Consider the following 21942-nt stretch of genomic DNA (forward strand, 5'->3'; position numbering starts at 1 on the left):
TGTGGTGGCGGCAAACCCTGAGGACGCTTGGGGTGCTTGCTGCTACACCCCCTCCAAATAAAGCAAAAAAAAAAAAATACTAGTATTACTAAGAATTATCCTCCAAATATACATACTACTCTCTTGTACCTAAGACTCCGATAAATTGCAAGGGAAGCCCTCCAAGAAAGCAGTGGCTGGGAGAAGAGGCCATCAAGGTGAGAAATGGTAAAATTAAGCTAGCTACATCCTTAGAATGCTGGTAGACAGTATTTAATAGATATATTGGTTACTGGTTACAAAAAAGTGATATAAAATCAATAAAGTTCCCACTGTTTCTGTTAACAAACTACATTAAAGGCAAGTAAAATAAAATGCTAATGATGGAGTACTTTGGTACTCCTGTTATCCATTTCCACATAGCTAAGTGGAAGGGAACCCAGCTATCAATTTTTTAAAATTCCCTAGATATACACTTCTTTCAAAAGGGTTATAATCATACAATATCACATAAATAAGAATAATATTAAAGTATCATCACTGTCACATTACCTCAAATATTTCCTTGAACAATTCTAGTGCTAGAACAGAACAGTTTTCTGATACTTCCAAGGGTTGGCTTGACCAACGTAACAGAGCAACTGTTGGCTCTAAAGATTTAGGATGGTTTCCCAGTCTTGTGTTACTAGAAGCAGATGATTCAAATACTGCCTGAGCAAGGACATGGCGTAGCTGTGTCACTGAACAGAAGGCAAGAAGTAATTCTAAAACCTGTGTAGTATGAACATAGGAAATCTTATTAAATACCAATGCGATTGGACATTAACATGTATCAAATGCTGAAGTTAAAAATTAGTCATATTTACTTGAATACATCAAAATTAACATGAAAAGAACTTTCAACCCTGCCTTTATAATTGATTCTGTAAAAAAATTAAGGGTTCTTGTTTTATTTGAAGTAATTTCCAAGAATCACAAGTGATATTCTCAAAAGATCAAGCTTTAATATACCTTTGAAGAAGAATCAGGATCCTTCCCATGAAGAAGACCCAATACTTGATTAAGGCATGAGCTGAAGTGTTCATATCTAAGAATAAACCAAGATAAATAGCATCACCATTATAAAATCATGACAAAATAACACACATTTTCAAAAATTTCAGCTCCCAACATAAAAGGAAAATGCTTTTTTAAAAAATGTGAATTTTAATTTCAAATATCAAAACACCATCATGGGCCTAAAAATGTATAGGTTGTATGGCACAGCGGAAGGAGCACTTAATTTAGAATCAAGGCCTGGCTTAGAATGCTGGCTCTTTTACTTATACTTTTGTGACCTTGGGCAAGTCACTTTAATCTTGGAGTTCTCAGTTTCTCTAACGATATAATGACAGGCTTACACGGAACTATGTTTAAGGTCCCTTTCAGCTCCAAATCCTATGATTCTAGAAATCAACACAATTATATATTTATGAACCAGTGATTAATTTTTTAATTACTTCAGTTCTCCTATATTCAAATCATAACATTTTATCCCCATGCTTACCATTACAAGGATGTTCTCCATAATAAGTGTGATATTGAGAAAGATTCTTTCATCGGTGTCTAATAGGATTTTGGTATTCATAACAAAGTAGATTGCATATCATCTACTACCTCATCGAGGGAGATGTGAATTGATAAATCAGAGTAATTGTGGAAAGAGGTATGATGCTAAAATGGAAGAACAGCATGGGGAGGACACTAGTAAATCTTGGAAAAGTCAGAGTCCATTTTACTACAGAGAATAATAACCAGACACAAGATAAACGGACAATCTTGTCCAAATGCCTGAGATATATTTTCCATTCTTACAATGATCCTATATGTTTATATCAAAAATTCTCTGATATAGAGAATGGTTTAGACCAGTGGTGTCAAATTCAAATAGAAACAGAGCAGGCCATATAGAGACTAAAAGAAGCACAAATTAACATTATCTACATTATATTATATTTTCATTTTGTTGAAAAATTTCCCAATTACATTTTAATCTGGTTCCTCTTTCATGTGCTTGACACCTCTGGTTAAAGCAATTCTAAAAGAATTTAGTTTAGAATACTAAATTACATAAATTAAGTGCATAATGAAATATATAGTTGGGAAACAGAGAACAGAGAGTAAGAGGTAGAAAGCACTGCTTATTAAGCCAGTGATGAACTGTAGCTATAATAAATAAATATTACAGAACCTTTGTTATAATAAATAACATTATCCACTAATATAAAAAACCATCCTAAGTTGATATTCAAAACCAATTTCTGTTCTTGAATTATTTTTTGCATAAAGGTAATCCAGACAGTCGAACTTCAGAAGATAAAAGATAAGTCCAGTCATTTAAGGCAGTGCTGCCAAACTCAAATAGAAACAGAGGCCACTAAATAAAGACACTTATAAGTACATATTGATTTAAAAAACTACATATTAACATTATCTATGTTTTAATGTATTTTTGTTTATTTTGTTAGATATTGCCAATTACATTTTAATCTGGGTCAGCTGTACCTGAGAATTTTGTACATGTTTGACACCCCAGATTTAATACATGAATTTACATACTGTCTTTTTGTATTTTAAGTCAAAAATGAAATTATAAGTGGAATGAAGAATGTTAAAACATTCCTGCTTACAGTCTTCAGCAATTCATTAGAATTAATTTCACTGAGATTGATGAAGATGACAGTTATAATTTTAGCAATGAAGTGTTCTCAATATACACCTGTATAGAAAAAAGCTCTAAGTTTACCAAGAGAACATAGCTGTACCTGGTGAGACAATCCGCAATTTTAGGGTTCTTGAGAAGATCCATAAGTAGGTCAACTGAATATTTTCTGGTTAATGTACCATCACCATTTACAAGAATATTAAATATTAACTGAAAAGTCTGATGAATGTTTCGAGAATGGAACAGCTTAAAAACAAAGAAATAAAATACAAGAGGTATAATGCATATAAAACTGAACCAGATATTGGTGTTCAATATGTCAAAAAAAAAAAACAATGAAATAATGATTCGTTAAAACCAGAGAATAAAATTTAAAATAAATTGTGGTTGTACTTTTTTTAAACTCACTCAATATTTACCTTTTCTCCAACTTCTTCATTTAATGTTAGACTCGATAATATTGAGAGTGCAAACACAACCACAGTTAAACTACTGTGGGCCAAGAAGCTGATAAGAGTACGATACAATGTCTTCACATTACTCTGAAGAAGAAAAATATTTGACATAAATTAGATTTAGTCTAAAATTGTATTTTACTCCTCCTGAGAACATAAATTGTATATAGCAGGTTCTCAATAAATAATTATCAAATTAATAAAGTACAGAAGTCACTCAAGTATTTAGCCAAATAAATGCTCCTGCAATATGACACTTACTTGTATAAAAAGGAACAAGTTTTTTCCTAAGTTCCAATATAAAGGATTATAGTTTACAGAATCAGATATGGAAAGATCCTTAGAAAAATCCTTCATGAGGATCTCTTATTTATAAACCCTCCATAGACAAGATACTTTGCTGATAAAAATGATCAGCTATGAAAACATGAAACCCCAACCCCAAAGGCAGCAAAAAAGTTTGCCATAATTTTCCTTTCTGTTCAGTTATACAGGGAAAATGCTATCAAATATGTTTTAATCATTCTCCTATATGACCACATTCAAATAGCTATCATTTTAAAGAAATTAAAGCTATCTATAAGAAAAAATACTCTAAATCATTACTGATTAGATAAATGTAAATTAAAACAACTCTGAAGTACCACCTCACACCTATCAGATTGGCTAATATGACAGAAAAGGAAAATGACAAATACTGGAGATGTGGAAAAATTGGAACACTAATGCATTATTGGTGGAGTTGTAAATGACCCAACCATTCTGGAGAGCAATTTGGAACTATGCCCAAAGGGCTATAAAAGTACAATACCACTACTAGATCTGCATCCCAAAAAGATAACAAAAAAGGGGAAAGGACTTACATGTACAAAAATATTTATAGCAATTCTTTTTGTGATGGCAAAGAATTGGAAATTGAGGGGATGACCATCAACTGGGGAATGGCTGAACAAGTTATGGTATATAAATGTAATGGAATAGTACTGTGCTATAAGAAATGATGAGCAGGTGGATTTCAGAAAGACTGAAATGAACTGATGCTGAATGAAGTGAACGGAACCAGGAAAACATAGTACACCGTAACAACATTGTGTGATGATGACAGACTTAGCTCTTCTCAGCAATACAATGATCCAAGACAATTCCAAAAGACTAATGGTGGAAGATGCTATCCACACACAAAGAACTATGGAGTCTGAATGAGATCGAAGAATACTATTTTCAATTTTGTCTTTTGTTTTTTTTCTTTCTCATGGCTTTTCCATTTTGTTCTGATTCTTCTTTGTGGAAATATGTTTAATATGATTGTACATGTATAACCTAGTTCAGATTGCTTGCTGTCTTGGGGAAAGGGGAGGGGAAGAAAAAGAGAAAATTTTGGAACTCAAAATCTTATAAAAGTGAATATTGAATGTTATTTTTACATGTAATTGGAAAAAATATAAAAATACTATTAAGTGTAGAAAAAACAAAAACGATTTTTTTTGGATAAATACTCTTGGAAGACTGAAAACTTTTGCACTGTTGTAATCAATAATCTTTAGCAGTTACCAACTACCACTATTCACGTCATCTGATAAGTGTTCCATGAAATATTTCAATTTTCTCCTTTTTAATCTACATCATATTACTATACTATTCTAGGAAACACTTCTATCGTCCCTGATGACTTCAAAAGTTGACTCATTTTTCCTATAAACCCATTTTTCTCTAATCAACTTGCTTAGCAATTTCAGCTTCTCATAATGATATTCTACCCAAGAGGCCTGATCTCTCCAAACATCACTTCCTTTACAGACAGGGAACTTAAGTTGGAAAAGGTTACATAACTTGATCAGGTCACACAACTAATAAATATCTGAAGTGGTATTCTTGAATACAAGTCTAGCCTCTATGAAACACAATCTCCAATACATACATTGATGTCCTCTCAAACACCCATCTCATCAACCTTCTTAACTCTTCACTTCGGCAACCGACAGGGAATAAATAAAACCTACTTCAGAGAACTTTTGTAACTATGCTACTAGCTCTATTAACTTCCTATACCTCCCATGTCTCTCTCTGCCTCACTGCTCCTCAATCATTTATCATCTTTACTGGAATCTCCAGTAACTACATATGGCCTTGCCCTTCCAGTTTGTCAACTCTGGTGACTTTATTCTCTTTAGTTTTTTACACTTATTGTTTTAACAGTTCAACAGTACTAACCTTTACTCTTGACTACCTTGCCTTCTTGGATCCTGCCACCATACCTCCTTATCTTTTGCCTGTCTTATCTCCATTAACATAATCCAACCCCCCACTGCCAACCTTAAATTACCCTCCTCATCTGCTTCCTGTGATCCTTCCTCTGATGGTGAACATTAGTAGAAAAAGTAATAGTATCAACTACAAATTTAAGTTATCTGATATCGACTGAACGCTATATGCTACACAGCAGTCCTTTTTTTCTTCCATAACTGATACTCTCATGGAAGTGATAGTGGTTGTTCCAAACCTTCCCTTCCCAAGTCCTTTATATGAACTCTTTCCTCTCAGCAGGTACCCTTAACCTCCTAATTAAACAAACAAAAGCCAAATAAAAACCAACTGTTTCCAAAACAGCACTTTGTCTACCATACCACACTTTAAAATTCCTTTATATTGTCCCCCTTTCTCTTCACTGCACTGGTGGTCCTTCTCCTTGCCAACGCAAATCCTCTACTTTTGCCCTTGATCCAACTTCTTCCTATATACTCTAGAAGCTTACCCATTTGCTCACTCCCTCTCTTAGCAACAATCTTTCCATAATTACTAACATCTTTCCTGCTGCTTTAAAATGGAATCCAGTTCTCCTCCATCTTAGAAAAAAAATCCTCACTTGACCTGACAGTCTCCCCAAGCAATGGTCATCTTGCTTCTCTCTCATAACCAAATTCCTAAAAAGTTATCTAGGATTCTCATCTCCACTTCCCCCCCCTCCAATTCACTTATGCTTACATATACAATTGACAATGCTTACAATATGACTTCCAGCCCAAACTGAATCAAATCACTCTTTTCAAGGTTAACCAATGATTTTAGAACTGCTAAATCTAATATATTCTCAATCCTCATCTCACTTAACCTCTGCAACTTTTGATACTGTTGACCAGTCTGTCATTTGAATATAGTTTTACCTCTCCCCAATCTATCTTCCAGAGGGCTATCAAATGAATATTCCTTAAACAGCACTATTATGTCCCTCTGATCAAAAAATCTTAAGTGTCTCCCGTTTGCCTTTAGGGGCATACATAAATTCTTCAACCTAGCATTCAAAGCCTTTCACAACCTGGTTCCAGTTTACCTTTCTAAGATTTTTTCACACTGTATTGTAATGATAATTTGAAGATCTCCCCTGTCCCTTAATAGGACTAAGGAAATTTGAAGATGTTCCCTGCCCCTCAATATTGGCTGAAGTTAATCACATGGAGCCTGTGGTGGGAGGAGTTTGCTGAACAGGTGGAGAAGGGTGAAGCAGTGCAGAGAGGAAACTGGGAGTCAAAGCAGTTAGGGTAGAGAGAAAATGAGAACAGCTAGTATTTTGAGTATTTATTAGTAGGAAGGCTTTGAAATGGTATTGCTCCCTGCAGTGATAAGGTGAAATAACTTCTTTGTTACTATGATGCATTCAGTTTCCTGGTGCTGGGATCTGGCTTTCTGGCATCAGAATAAATGTTTTGCTTCTGTCTTCTATATGGAGTTTGTTACATTTTATGATTCAGAACTATGCCAGTACATTCATAGTCGCTGTCAATGCTGTGAATATTGCCTTGGCAATACGCATCTGCCTCACCTATAAAACAAGGAACTAGATGGAATGAGGTTCCTTCCAGCTTTAGACATATGACCATTAGCTCCCCCTCAAAAACTATATCCTGGCAACACAAGCCTACTCACTATTCTCAAACTGAGACTTCAACCTCTTTTCTCCATGCCTCTGTCCCCATTTTAGGAATGCTTTTCCTCTTCCCTTTCATGTCCTTAAAATCTTACTACGTACAATCCTAGCTTTCTTTCACGAATAGTTCAGGTTCCAACTCATATATGGAACCTTTTCTGACTGCCCTTTTTTGATGGGGATTTCTCCCTGCTCAAATTATCTTATGATTAGCTCTCTCCACCTTCTCTATTATCCTGGCAGAAGGTAAGCTCCTTGAAGACATGAATTACTTTTATTCCATATTCTTTGTGCCTCATACATAGCAGATATTTAATAAATGGTTGTTTAATTGTATTATATTAACCCAGTCCTCCTTACTTCTTTGTTTTATTGATTAGAATTATCCTTGATTCTTACCTCTCCTTTACACAATCTATTTCCTTTTCTTTAAAAAAAAAAAAACTATTCTTTTCATAAGCAGAAATCCAAATTTCTTCTCCCATCCTCACTCAATTTGGGGGAAAAAATTCTTATAACTAATATGTAAAGCAAAACAAATCCCAGTATTGGTAGTACTCAAAAAATATATGTCTCATTCTTCATCCTGAATCCATCATCTCTCTATCAGGAGGTGGTTAGTATGCTTATTACCAGCCCTCTGGAATCACAGAGGGTCATGATGCTGATCAACGTTCTTATAGCTTTGAACATCTTTATAAATGTATAAATTGTTTTTCTGTTCCTGTTTATTTCATTCATCAATTCATAAAAGTCTTCAAAATTGTTTTTGTACTATTTGACATTATAATATAAATTCTACATAGTTCATACAAGTTTTTTTCCATGTTTCTTTGAAGTCATCTATAGCACAACAGTATTCCATCATATTCATAAATCCCAATTTACTCAGTCTTTCCCTGATGTGTATCCTATTAGTTTCTAGTTTTTTGCCACCACAAAAAGGACTGCTATAAACATTTTTGTACAAATAGGAAGTTTTTCTCTTTCTTACTCTTCTTTGGAGTACAGATTTACCAGTACAATATCTTGGTCAAAGGGGATGCAGTGTTTAGTAACTTTGTGAGTATGGCTTCAAATTGCTTTCCATAATGGTTATACCTATTCACAAGTCCACCAACAATTAATCAATGTGCCAATTCTCATACCCCCCTCCAACATTTGTCATTTTCCTTTTTAGTTATCTTTTCCAATCTGATGCATGTGAGTTGGAACTTAGAATTATTTTAATTTGCATTTCTTTGAGTATTAGTGATTTGGAGCATTTCTTCTTATGATTATAAATAGTCTGAGTTTCTTTCCTTGAAAAAAAACTGTCTGTTCATATCCTTAGAGAATGAATGTATCTTGTATCTTAGAAAATGAGACCTTTATTAGAGAAGCCTGTGCAAACACTATTTTTCCCAGTTAAATATTTCCCTTTTAATCTTTATTGGATATATAAAAAACTTTTAAAATTTCATGATAAAAATTATACATATCTCATGATATTTTCCATCCCTTGTTTGTTCATGAACTTTTTCTCTACTCATAGATCTGATGGGCAATTTTTTCCATGTTTTTCTAATCTGTTTATGATGCAACCAGAGCACATATCAATCTGGAGCTTATCTTAGTTGAAGGGTATGAGGTGTTGGCATAAATCTAATTTCTTTCATATTGCTGTCCAATTTTGCCAGTAATTTTTTTATCAAATAGTGATTCTTTAGTCTGGTAGCTAGGGTCTGTTTTTATAAAAAAAAACTAAGCTATTAGGTTTGTTTGCTTATATATGTTGTATACCTAGTCTGTTCCACTGATCACTCTATTAGGGGTGGGGAACATGTGGTCTCCTAGGTCCTCGAGTGCAGCCTTCTGATTGAGTCCAAGTTTTAGAGAACAAATCCTTTTGTTAAGGGGAGTTGTTCTGTTAAAGTTTGGATTGAGGCAAAGGGCCACACTTAAGGACCCAGAAGGCCACATGTAGCCTTGAGGCTGCAGGTTCCCCACTTCTGCTTTTAGTTTTAAATCACTACCAAATTCCTTCCTTTCCATTCACCAGGTAATCACTGTAATTGAGGACCCTCTCAGTCACCATAAGGAATAATGCAATCGCCTCCTAACTGATCTTCTTATAACCTTTCTAAATGATCTTGAAGCTACCAAAATAACCTTCCTAAAACACAGATCTATGTCACTCCTTTGCTTGATTACTCTCAGTAGTTCCCTATTGAATTCAAGATAAAATAAAAATTCTTTAACCTAGCATTTTTGGTCCTTCAAATCTGTATCCAACTTACATTTCCAGCATAATTTCACATTACTACCCCTTATAAGTTCTATCTTCTAATAAACCTGCACTACTGGCTGTTCTTTGAACCTAGAATTCTATTCCCCTCTTCCAAGCCTGTACAGAGACCTAGAATGCCCTCCTTCTACATGTTTGCTTTTAAGAATCTTTATAGTCTTTATAAGACTCCACTCAGATACCATTGCCTCTCCATAGCCTTCCCTGATCCCCTTCCATCACCCCAGTCCTAACAAATGAAAGCATTCTCCTGCTTCTCAAATATTCCTAGGGCAAGATCTCTTGTTAGTGTCTCCCATTAGTCCCCATATTCTATCATACTCATTTATGTATGTTTACTAAACCCTCATCACAACATAAGCTCCTTGAGAAAAGGACTAGTTTTTGTCATTATGTCCCAAGTACTTATAAAAAGATGTAATATTTAGCTGAATTGACCTGAAATGTTCCCTTCCCCTGCCTTTAACTATCAAAAATCTATCCTTAAAGCATCAGCTCAAATGCCAGCTCCTCCTTAACCCCTTTCTTAATAATCCTAGTCAGAAATGATCTTTCTTTTACTTGGTACTCAAGTTAATGTTATTATTCACATATTATTTCTAACTGTGATTTGTGTAACACATAATTGTACAAATATCCTATCACCTCTATTAAATTGTAAACCCTTGATACCATGGACAGTGTCCTTTACAACTTTGGGGCTATTTCATTTCCTAAACGCTGTGGTTTAGGTCTTTGAGAGAAGCAAGTGTTTTTGATGAATAATGTAGAAAGTTGCTTATTCCTTCTGAAATTAAGTGGGACATGCTCCAGTTACTAAAAAGTGTAACTACTTAAATACATTATATCATTTCCCAGTAAAAAAAAAAATTTACTGTTTCTATATTAAAACAAAATGCCTAGTCAATCTGGTGAAATTAATTATCCAAATAACAGGTTACTGACATCCTTTCTTCCTAATGACTAGATTTACAAAAATATTGCTGGGAATGAGGAAGGGAAACTAGCAAATTTTGTTTCAAGCTAATCTAGTTAAATCTAATAAAAGCTTAGGGGTACTACTAGGTGTTTAAGTGAGAGCTATAATTATGTATCAATTTCATTACTTGAAGTGAAAAGACTTGGGTTTTAATGCCAGTTCTGACACTTACTACTTGTGTGAAGTAACTTCACTAAACTCTGTGGTCACATAACTCCCTTTCACATATTATGATTCCAACCAAACAAGTCTACTTACTTCTCATACAGGACATTCCATCTCTAATCTTCATGCTTTTATAAAAGCTGTCCCTCATGCATTTGCTTCTTAAAATTTCTAGATTCAGCTCAAGTGCCACTTACCTACAAGATAGGACTTATAAGTCCTATCTTGATACACCAGCCCCAGTGCCCTCCCTCCAAGAAATATTTTGTATTAACTTCCTCCCCAACCCCTCCCCCATACATACAACAGAATGCATGCTCCTTAAGGGAAGAACATATTTTGGTTTTGTCTTTGTACCTCTAGCACAGAGCAAGTATTTAATAAATGCTTGATGAATTACAAACCAGACTAAGAAAATCTGCATTCCAGCCCTGCTTTGCCTATGGTCTGAGGCATGTCACTTAAACTGTCTGGGTCTCAAATTTTTCATCCTTATAAGGATTAGGCCTAGATAATTTCTAAAGTCTTTTCAATTCAAGGTTCCATGATTTTAAATAAATACTAATAAGTGAATTCTTTGAAAGTCATAAGATAATGGGCTGACTCACCTTAGAAGGAACCTGATATGATTTTAAACCTTTAACAAAATAATCCAGCATTTCTCATGTATACTCTTAAACCAGATTTTCTTCAGAATTCCAACATAATGCCATGTTGAAAGAAGTCAGTGTTTTATACTTATACTAGAGTCTTTCATAACTCAAAGATGGGAACACTTTATATTGCTTCACTTCATTTTCATTCTTTTATAAGCTCTGAAGCATCAGATAGAATGGATATGGACACACAAGTCTTCACATTAAATAGCAAAATACTAAGATTTCCTTGGATCAAAGAACCAAACACAAGAGATGGAAGATTTAAAAAAAAGAAAAAACAACACACACACACACACACACACACACACGAATTCTTACCAAAGACTTTACATGGGTTTGAACGGATAGGTTGTGCCGACAAAGATTGGCCAAGAGTCCTAGACAAGACATTGTTAATTCATCTTCAGGAGACTGACTATGTTTCGTTTCAGGAGAACAAAAAAGGGAAAAAAGACTGCATTATGCTGAATTCCAATCTACTTAAAACAACACATGGTGAGTCACATTTTAAACATCTGATTTCTAGTAACTAGAGCAGTTAATGTGAATATTTTCCTTTTTATTCTTACAAGTCAAACATAACTATAGCAATCATTTAATACATGTTTTGAAACCAAATTATTCAGTCTCAACATAGAAAAACTGCAAATAAAAGCCTACAAGACTATGAACCGTATATTGCCTTGTACAATGAAAACTGATATAATTTTATCAGAGGAAATGACATTAAAAAAGAGACATGAGCATCTGCTTTGCATGGTACCCTAAGGATCATGAGACCTTTCCAAATGACTTGCATCTGAAATCTTCTCCCACTAGAATGTGAACTTCTTGAGAGCAAGGATTGTCTTACTTTTTCTATGTGCATCTCCAGAACTCAACACAAAGCTTTGTACACAGTAAGTGCTTAATAAATACTTTATTCATTTGTTGTTAAACTAAATTCATGTAGAAATTTTTATTATGACTTTATATTTTCCTTTAACTATTCTCTAAAAATACTAATTGAATCCATAGGACTTCTCAATTTAAATTATTAACATAGAGAGATACTTTAAAATACTAAGATTTTTAAATGGGAAAAAGGAAAGAACTTTAAGATTTATTTTCACAAAAATAAATATACTTTTATTTCAGTACTCAAAGATGGGATACTTGCTCCACCAAGGCAGATCACAATCCTTACATAATCCACAAAGATACTGGGATACCCTCCCCCCCAAAAAAAGATTACCATCTGATCAACTTTCTAGTGACAAGCACTTTCCAATTTAAGTAGCCTAGTTCTTGGGATAATAGACACATAGTTCATTTCCAAGTCTGCAACCAACTACCTGTATCTTGGTAAAACCTTCTAGAGATTATTTGTATAGCTATCAAGAACTCAGAATTACAACCCACACCACAATACTTTTCTAGAAAAAGATGACTTGCCTAAAAACCACTTAACATAACAGATTTTTGGTTTCAAAAAAGTGTAGATAGCCTACACATTTTTCTTCAGGAGTAAGGATGAATATAAGTATATTAGTATATATATATATATATATATATATATGTGTGTGTGTGTGTGTGTATGTATTACTTACATGTGACCTATCAGGAATGTAATTAGCTCATCAAAATTGGCACCAGAATGTAAAACTTTGACATTGTAGGTCAGCTTCTGCAGGAGTTGAAGGCACTGCAGGTAACAAAATGGCTATTAATATATAAATATAAAAATATACTTACTTCTCACAGGAATATACTACATTGATAGGAGACTGAGGTTAATATTAAAAAATTTTCCATCCTGGGTTCAAGTCCTGCCTCTGACATATCCTGGCTGTGTGACCCTGGGCTAGTCAGTCCCTTTTTAAGTGCTCTATGTCAGTGGTATCAAAGTCAAATAAAAATGGTGCCAATAAACAATATATAAGGTTTCCTGAAGACCATATATTAATTGAGAAAAATCATACATTAACATTATATTCTATTGCATTTTTAAAGTATCAAGTATTTCCCAATTACATTATAATCTGGTTCAGGCAGAATATGCTTAAGGTCACTCTTTAAAACTATACTGAAGAGGCGGCTAGATAGCACAGTGAATAGAGCACCAGCCCTGCAGACAGGAGGACCTGGGTTTGGATCCAGCCTCAGACACTTAACACACACACCAAAAAAAAACAAAAAAAACCATAACCATGTGACCTTGGGCAAGTCACTTAACCCCAATTGCCCTCCAAAAAAAAAAAAAGAAAAACTAAATTGAAGCTAGGTATGGTAGATCATAATCCTAGAGGAGGCTGAAGGGGTCAGATCTCATAATAAGCTCAGGTGCTGTGACCTATAATGGGACTATGTGGTCAGATGCCTACACTAAATTCAGCATTGATGTGTGATTCCCATAGAAGCAGTTGGCTATCAGGTTGACTAAGGTCAAATCTTTTTAGGTTGGAATAGGTCAAAGGTGCCATACTGATCTGTTGTGAGTAGCCCCTGTACTTCTAGCCTGGGCAAGATGGGAAGACACAGTCATTTAAAAAAAAAAAAAACTATGTTGCAGAGAAGATGCCAATCTACATTGGTAGTGGTAGTTTCCTCACTTAAGAATTCCCTATACAAGGGGTGTGGAACCTGAAGCCTCAAGGCCACATGTGGTACCTTGGGTGCAGCTTTTTGACTGAGTCCAAGTTTCACAGAACAAATCCTTTTATCAAGGGGATTTGTTCTGTGAAGTTTGGATTCAGTCAAAAGGCCACAATTAGAACTTATAAAGTCATAAGTCACCTTGAGACTATAGGTTACCCACCCCTGCCCTCTACCAGTGAAATAACAGATCTAATCCCTATCCCTATTTGGTAAGGAAAAGTTTTGAGGTTTTATAAAATATAATAAGTCATTCTGAATAAATATTGAGATTGAAAATAACCCACCTAACTGCCCATCTCCTAATTTACTCTTACATATAAATTCTACTTCAATTAGGACATCTTATCACTCTCTCCCTCTTGATTTCATCACTATCCCTCTCGGAGGTATCTTCTTCTTTTCTAATTTGCAAAATAATACTCTTTAAAACAGAGTTGTTTTAAAGAGTAGTGGACTTGGAATCAGAAGACATATGAATGGGTATTGACTTTACCAATTATTAGCTATGTCAATAAACAATCATAAGATATCTCTGTGAGCCTCAATTTACTTGTAAAAATGTGGATAGAACTCACAATATTTATCTCACGTTATTATGAGGAAAGTATTCTACTGCATAAATTATAAAGTGCTATATAAATATGAGCCACTTAAAGCTACTATTCCACTTGAAATTTCCCAGAGCACATTAAAACTAGACACCATCTCAGAAAAGGGCTGTATTAGCATGACTGTCAACCCTGACACTCAAAATGAATTTGTTCATAATTATTTCCATCCTGCACTGTCCTAAGTTATATAGAGATAAAGAGAAATTACTATCTACTGAAAGCTTTTTTCTGACAGTGACATGTTCAACCAAATTTTAAATTTTTCAAGCACAAGAACTATGTTTAATCAACAAATTTTCCAATACTTAGTAGGTACACTTTAAATTAACTGATGATGACAGATTATTTATTGTTTTAATTCAATTCTTGTCACTTAATGAACAAGGATAGAAAAAGAAAGTAGGTAAAAATAAAGCATTTTATACCTGCAATGACACTGTGTCATTATGGACAGTACTGCTCCGATATACCACTCCTGCCAGGACACTATTCAGATTATAAGTGTTCTGGAGCCACTCTCTGGTATCATTGTCTAGAGCTGTAATGTAAAATAATAAGGCATATAGATTAAATAAGTATGTTTAAAATGTCAAACTTATGACCTTTATTACCTCAAGATTTACCTAACTATATTTCAAGAATCTATAATTTCATTGGTGTGGGTGTTTCTTCCATCAGTTCAGATCAGAGACCCTCTCAATCTTAGTATGAATATATTTGTCCTGTTATATTTAAAAAAAAAACTGTAAGTGGCAAAGACAAGGAACATTTAAATTGGATTAAAAGAAGCAGTTTACTCAGTCAGGTGAAAATATGGGTCATTCAGCAAACTATACTCTTCCATTTTCTAGGCCAGTTCACTTTGCTGTGAAAACAAGGCACAATGGTGAGAGGTGCCAGAGTCAGGGCCCAGAAAATCCCTGAACTTGTTTCCTTATGTATAAAATGAAGGGCTGAAGGAAATGGCTTATAAGGTCCCTTTCAGTTCTATACTTATATGATCTCTGAGAAATCTAAAAGAAAACTCAAGTAAAATCTATTAGACTTAATGTTGCTTGATTGTTATCTATGCATGTCACTGGCAACTTTTCAGCTTATTCCAATACTATTAAAACAACCACCACAACAACTAGCATTTATATGGTGCTTTAAGGTTTACAGAGAACTTTACAAATATTCTCATTTCATCCATACATCAACCTGGGAGGTGGGTGCTATTATCCCCATTTTATAGATGAAGTAACTGAGGCAGACTAGAGGTGAAGTGACTTGCCCAAGGTTACACAACTAGGAAGTATCTTGATTTGAACCCAAGTCTTCCTAGCTGCCTCTAAGTAAGGCATGAAAATGAACCAATGACAGCGAGTGGCCTATTACAAATTTTTTCTTTAAATGACTACTTTAATAGATTGTATCTAGTTTTAATTAGAAGTAATCATCCTTAAATAGGATTATTTGTACCTTAAGATTGTAAATTACAACTATCTTAAGGCATTTTCATATTTTTCAATATATTTCTAAGTCTTATGTCTACATGTTAGTACTATTATGTGGGTCTGTTTGTCTTGGTTTCTGATAATTTAATTTTGCAACTGAATCATATTCCGGAAATGAGATACTATATTAGAAACATCTAAACCAGCAATGCTTTGTTTTCTTTTATTTCAACCTTCCTTTCTTCTAGAACAATAAAGTGAAATGAAACCTTACTTAGCTGAGATAACAGATTGATGATGCTTAAAGTTAGTGAAGTGCTTAAATTTGGGTCTTCAAGAAGCTCTACAAGGCAGCTCAGGCATTCACTTGGCAATATCTGGTTTGATGTAAACCATCGAGTAAGTTTCTGTGCAGAAATGACCTGGAAAACAATAAATTGTAAAGGAATGAGTTCTGAATAAGTGTTCAAATGATATAAATAAATTAGTTGTCAAAAGAACTGCAAATTATTAATACAAAAGATTGTTCTATATCACTAAAAATAAGAGAAATGAAAATTAAACAATTCATGGTTTACCTCATACAAACCAAATTGAGAAAGATAACAAAAGATGTGATGAATCAATGTTGGAGGAATTGTAGGAAGACAGGAAGAGCAAAATACTATTGGCTGAGCTATGTTCTACCATCCTAGAAACAATCTGAAATTACATTAAGAAAGTGACTTATATGTCCATACCCTTTGACTCAGAGATCCTATTTGCTAGGCATAAGCTCCAAAGAGGTCAAATGAAGAAATATTTATAGCAACATTTTTTGTGGTAGCAAAAGACTGGAAACAAAGTAGATGCCCATGAACTGAAAGACAGTTAAACAAACTGTGGTACACAAATGTAAAGAAATTATTATTGTGCCATTAAAACAACAAATTTGAATACACAGAAGCATGGGAAAATTTTATGCCAAGTGATACAGAACCAAAAGTTAAGAAAAATAACATATAACATGACTACTGCAATCTAAATGGGAACAACAAAACCAAACCACAAAAATGACTGCTATACAATTATAATGACCAAGCTTGGCTCCAAAGAAGAGATGAGTTAAACACACCTTCTCCCCTTCTTTCCAAAAGTGAAGAGACTAAAGATGTGGAATACTGCACATACTGTCAAATTGGGTTAACACTAATTAAAAACTGCAGTTTTCTCAATGGTCAGCCTAGATTTACCTTTATAATTATATTTTACTAAAATTAACACAAAAATAAGTTTGTATTCCCTAAACACACATCAAATTAGAGGCAACTAAGTAGAACAGTGGAAAAAGCACTGGGTCTGGAGTCAGAAAGTGAGTTCAAATCCACCTTCAAATAGTTTCTTACTGTATGACCCCAAACAAGTCACTTAATCTGTTTACTTCAGTTTCCTTATCTGTAAAATGGGGATAATAATAGCACTTACCTCCCAGGGTTGTTGTGAGGATCAAATGAGATCACTGTAAAGCACTCAGCTTGGGACATACTAAGTGCTAAATAAATGTTAGGTTCTATGTTTCCGACTCTTTGTGGTCCCATTTTCGGGTTTTGTTGACAAACATACTGGAGTGGTTTGCCATTTCCTTCTCTAGCTTATTTGACAGATGACGAAACAGGGTTGGGGAGGCCAGGTAGCAGAGTAAGAGCACTGGCCCCAGAGTTGGGATGACCTGGGATCCAATCAGGGCTCAGATACTTAGCACCACACCCAGAAATAACTGGCCGTGTAACCTTGAGCAAGTTACTTAACCCCAATTGCTTAATAAAAAAAAAAAAGAAACAAAGGGTTAAGTGACTTATGAAGACCTAACGTCTGAGGCTATTTTTGAACTCAGGAAGATGAGTTTTCCTGACAGGCCTGGCAGTCTATCCACCAAGCTACCCAATAAAAATTTATATATAAAATTTAGATCTATATTTTACCATGTCTTAGAATCACAAACTGAATGGAACCCTGATCATTTATTCCAAGCTCATATCACAGATGAAGAAACTAAGACTCATTTGCATCCCCTTTTAAGGGTGGTAATGTGGCAGAGTTCAAATTGTACTTTCAAAAATTACTAGCTTTCTAACTCTAGTAGACAAAACTTATTAACCTCTCAGTCTCATTTCCTCACCTACCAATATGTAACTCAAAGGGTTGGTGAGAGGTTTGAGTAAGCTAATATAACTGAAGGGATTAGAAGATTATAAAGAACTATACAAATGTCAGTTATTATTTTGCATCAGGGATAACCCCTTCATCTCTTAATATACATAATATGACTTTAGCAGTTATTTGTAAAGCGATTGAATCAAAGGATAGGACTAGTCCTTACAGAATCATTTGATCAGTAGTAATAGAAGGTAAGAATAAGCATAAACAAAAACAATAGCAAACACTATAAAGAAAGTACATATACAGTGATTCTTCAGGATTTCAAAGTAACTGTGGGTTGGAGAGAGTCAATGAAGAAGTGAATGGGTCTTTGAGATTTGCAGGAAAAAAAAAAGGAAAAGCTAATAAAGCATTCCAGAAGAAAGAAATTTTGGCAGTAACAACTAACTACAATATTCAACTGGGACTAGTCTTCAAATATTTCAAATATGAAAATATCATTTCAAAGAGGAATCAAACTTAATTCTACTTGGCTGAGGAGGGCAGAAGAAGGAAAAATGGCTAGAAGTTTGAAAGGATGCAATATCAACTTGGCTAACAAAGGGAAGAGGAGTCCAGAAATAAAGGATTGAGTACAGCCCTCCAGTCAGGAAGACCTGGAGGCAAGTCACTTAACTCTCAGTGCTCTAGGTAATTTTCCAAGTCTCTAAGCTTCAAGAGAAAATTCCCTGTTCTAGTGAAGCAACAGGTCTAGTTCTTATCCTTAGCCTAACAATAGGAGCTATCCAAAAAATGTAATGGGCTACCCAAAGGAGAAGTTTTCCATCAATGTAAATCCTGAAATAAACAATGAGTGCTGCCCAAGACCTAACTGGGCTACCTCAAATAGTACTAAGTTTTGCACCTCGGAGATCTTGACCACTTGACTATTTCAGAGAGGGATGTTGTAGGGAGGTTTCAGAACACACATCCATCCATTCTAAAAAGAACACTGCTAGGTAGTGAAGCTAAAAGAGATAATAAAAAAAATAAAAACAAAAACAGCATCTGCTCTCAAGAAGTTTATATTCTCCTAAAGCAGCCTGGCTTCATGGATACTGTGCTGGATTTAAAGTCAGGAATATCTGAGTTCAAATGCCCCTTCAAATGCTTTTAAGGTGTATAACACTAAACAGATCACACCAACCTCTCCAAACGTCAGTTTTCCCCCTTCTTTGAAAGCCTCTCCTGTGAATAAAGTGCTCTGCAGACCGCAGGACATGGCATTATTCTCACCGTGTACATGACAACCTGAGGAGGGAGACCAGAGCCCTCCACACCTAAGGGGGGCTGAGATTTTACAAACCTCGTACTTCTGTGATTTCCCCCCAAATCTGTTCACCTCACTGGGCCTTAGTTTCATCATCTATAAAACAGGGGGTTTGATCAAGGGTTCTTCACCTGAGGTTGATGAAATTAGCTTTTTTTTATTGTAATAAAAAGTATCTGCTACAGAACAATCTGGCATTTAAAAACCACTTTTAAAGACAATTCGTTATTTTTGACATTCTTTCTTTTTATTTTGAGGTCTGAATTTTCTTTTCCTCCCCCAGTACCTCCCATACCCATCGTGTAAGCAAATGAAATATCAATTATACGTGTGAAATCAGGCAAAAACCTTAGGAGAAAAAAGCACGTTCCTGAGAACAAAGGGCCTTCCTGACAACCGCTGTGGGAGGCAGGTGGTGCAAGTTCTCGCTGTCTTCATTTTACAAATAGGGAAACTGAGGGCTCCACGGAGGGGGGAGGCAAAGAGAGGGTGCTCTTCGTCCCTCTTCCCCGCCCCCGACCCTGGGATTTCTCCGGGGCGCCTCGGAGCAGGGCCGTGGGCGGTTTCGGGGGCCCGGGAGCCCGGGGGTCGGGGTCGGGGTCGGGGTCGTCCTCTGGCCGCTCACCTCCAGATGCTGCAGGAGCTGGTTAGTGTTCGTCTCAGACTTGACTGCCTTGTACTGGCTGATGGTCAGCAGCAAAGACTTCAGGTTGGCCGTGATGTCCATCGAAGCCGAGGCCTGGACCTCCGCGGAGACCGGGGAGGAGGCGCGGGGTCAGGGACTGTGAAACAGGGACGTGACGGCGCCAGGACAGTCGTTCCCCTGACGTTTGGGCCGCGCTTTTTTTGGATTTTTTTTAGCCCCGCCCTTCCACTCTTTGAGAACTTTCCGGTTCCGGTCCGGACTCCGGAAATTCCCCTGCGCCCCCGAGCAGTAGGGGGAAGAAGAGCCAGTGTGGGAACACCGCTCCCAACACCCCCTCCGGGATCCTCCAGCCAGGGTGTGGACCTCGCGAGGTTCCCCCTCGGCGCGGGTGAACTCTCGCGAGAATTGGGGCAGCGAGAATGACCTTCTCTAGGATCCCTAGAGATCTCCCGCTTCCACTACTGGGGTGTGCTGAAGCGTAATTTGGAGGCGGTGGTGGGGAGGCCTGGGTCGGACCCAGACGCTGCAGCTGTCTGTCCCATCTTCCGACGTCCTCCTCCCCCCAAAGTCTGGGGGTACCGTCTCCCACAGTGTGCCAGTCCCGAGTTCCTCTCCTGAGGCTCAGATGCTTAAGGCAAAAATGACCTGCTTTGGGATTGGTGGCTTTCACTGTTCATCGTAGTTTTTTCAGCTCCCATCCCGCGTCGGGCAACAAGCATTTATTAAGCACCTACTGTATCCCTGGCTCTGTGCCAAATGCTGGGACTACAAAGCTAGACAAACATCCACACAACCAATGCTCTCCAAGTCTAATGGTGGGGGGAGCGTCAGAAGAAGACATGCAATAAATTTCCTGCATTTATGCAAGAAAATACTAGATGGTCCTAAAAGTATTATTAAGAACAACATTTAAAAAAATGGGTGTGACAGTGCAAAACCATCCAGGAAACTCTTGTAAATGGAAAGCATTTCAATAGTTCTTTTTTTTTTTTTTTTTTTTTTTGGGGGGAAATGGGTTAAAGGGACTTGCCCAAGGACACAGGGCTAGTGTGTGTGTGTGTGTGTGTGTGTGTGTGTCTGAGGCCGAATTGGAACCCAGGTCCTCCTGACTCCAGGGCTGGCTCTCTATTCAATGCACCACCTAACCACCCCTCGATAGTTATTTATGTACAAACAAAATAGAGGATAAATTGTAGATAATCTCTAATGCTCTAAAATTTAAAAGGATCTGGAGCATGAACATTACTTGAGGTAGCTTTTCGCTATTTTCTCCCCTTACAAATTGAGGCAATTGAGACCCAGAGGCTAAGTGACCCTTAGGCTCCTTGTGTTATGCACACGTGGGCACGTTAAATTCAATTAAATATTTATTAAGCACCTATACACCAGGCACTGTGTTTACAGAGTAAGTACAAAGTAATAGATGCTATTTTGTTAACTTTCCTCTTCCCCACCGCGGGCAGACTAACAGCAAAACCCTCTGTGGTCCAGGGAAGGGTACAGACAGAACTGATGTCCGGGCATGACTTGATTTCTTGGAGCTTCAGTCCTTTCCATGCACCTGCAGATGAACTCTCCTACACGCATTGTCTTCTTCAATTAGACTGGAAGCTCCTTGAGACCAGGCATTCATTCTGTATTCTCAAATGCTTAGCATACAGCTTAATACCTGTAAAGTGCTTAATGCATGTTTTTCATTCATTCATTATATCAATTTCAAATAATATTTTATAATACCATGTAAGAAAAATCTCATGTGATATGCTGCCTAATGACAATGTGACAAAGGATTTACACAAGGAAAGATGAATCTAGGATGTCATAAAGTTTTATCAAGAAAAATGTAAAAATGGATGTGACCCACAAAACAAGAGGGAACATACTTGCATGCAAATGGAAAGCATTTCAATGTCAAACTACTACATAAAGCTTTGTTGTCCTAAAAGCCTGACAGAAAACTAACTGCCTGGATCTATTATTTTTGACATTGTTTTTAGTTGTCCAAGTCAATAGA

General features: G+C 36.1%; 1 protein-coding gene across 1 annotated transcript in view; it reads right to left on the minus strand.

The window, feature by feature from the left end:
- Positions 1-20300, minus strand: part of CIP2A (cellular inhibitor of PP2A) — a 48851-nt gene extending 28551 nt beyond the window's left edge. The window contains exons 1-9 of the mRNA XM_069069812.1: positions 19908-20300; positions 16109-16256; positions 14824-14936; positions 12740-12834; positions 11469-11565; positions 3103-3225; positions 2784-2929; positions 991-1066; positions 532-750 (exon numbers count right to left, since the gene is read on the minus strand). Coding sequence (XP_068925913.1) covers positions 532-750; positions 991-1066; positions 2784-2929; positions 3103-3225; positions 11469-11565; positions 12740-12834; positions 14824-14936; positions 16109-16256; positions 19908-20009 — 1119 coding nt within the window. The 5' untranslated portion in view covers positions 20010-20300. The remainder of the gene's footprint in view (positions 1-531; positions 751-990; positions 1067-2783; positions 2930-3102; positions 3226-11468; positions 11566-12739; positions 12835-14823; positions 14937-16108; positions 16257-19907) is intronic.
- Between the last annotated feature and the right edge of the window lie 1642 nt (positions 20301-21942).

This window comes from Petaurus breviceps, unplaced genomic scaffold (assembly GCF_028583685.1).
Source record: "Petaurus breviceps papuanus isolate PSGF00001 unplaced genomic scaffold, PetGlider_PUasm1.0 90792, whole genome shotgun sequence".
Lineage (NCBI taxonomy): Eukaryota > Metazoa > Chordata > Mammalia > Diprotodontia > Petauridae > Petaurus > Petaurus breviceps.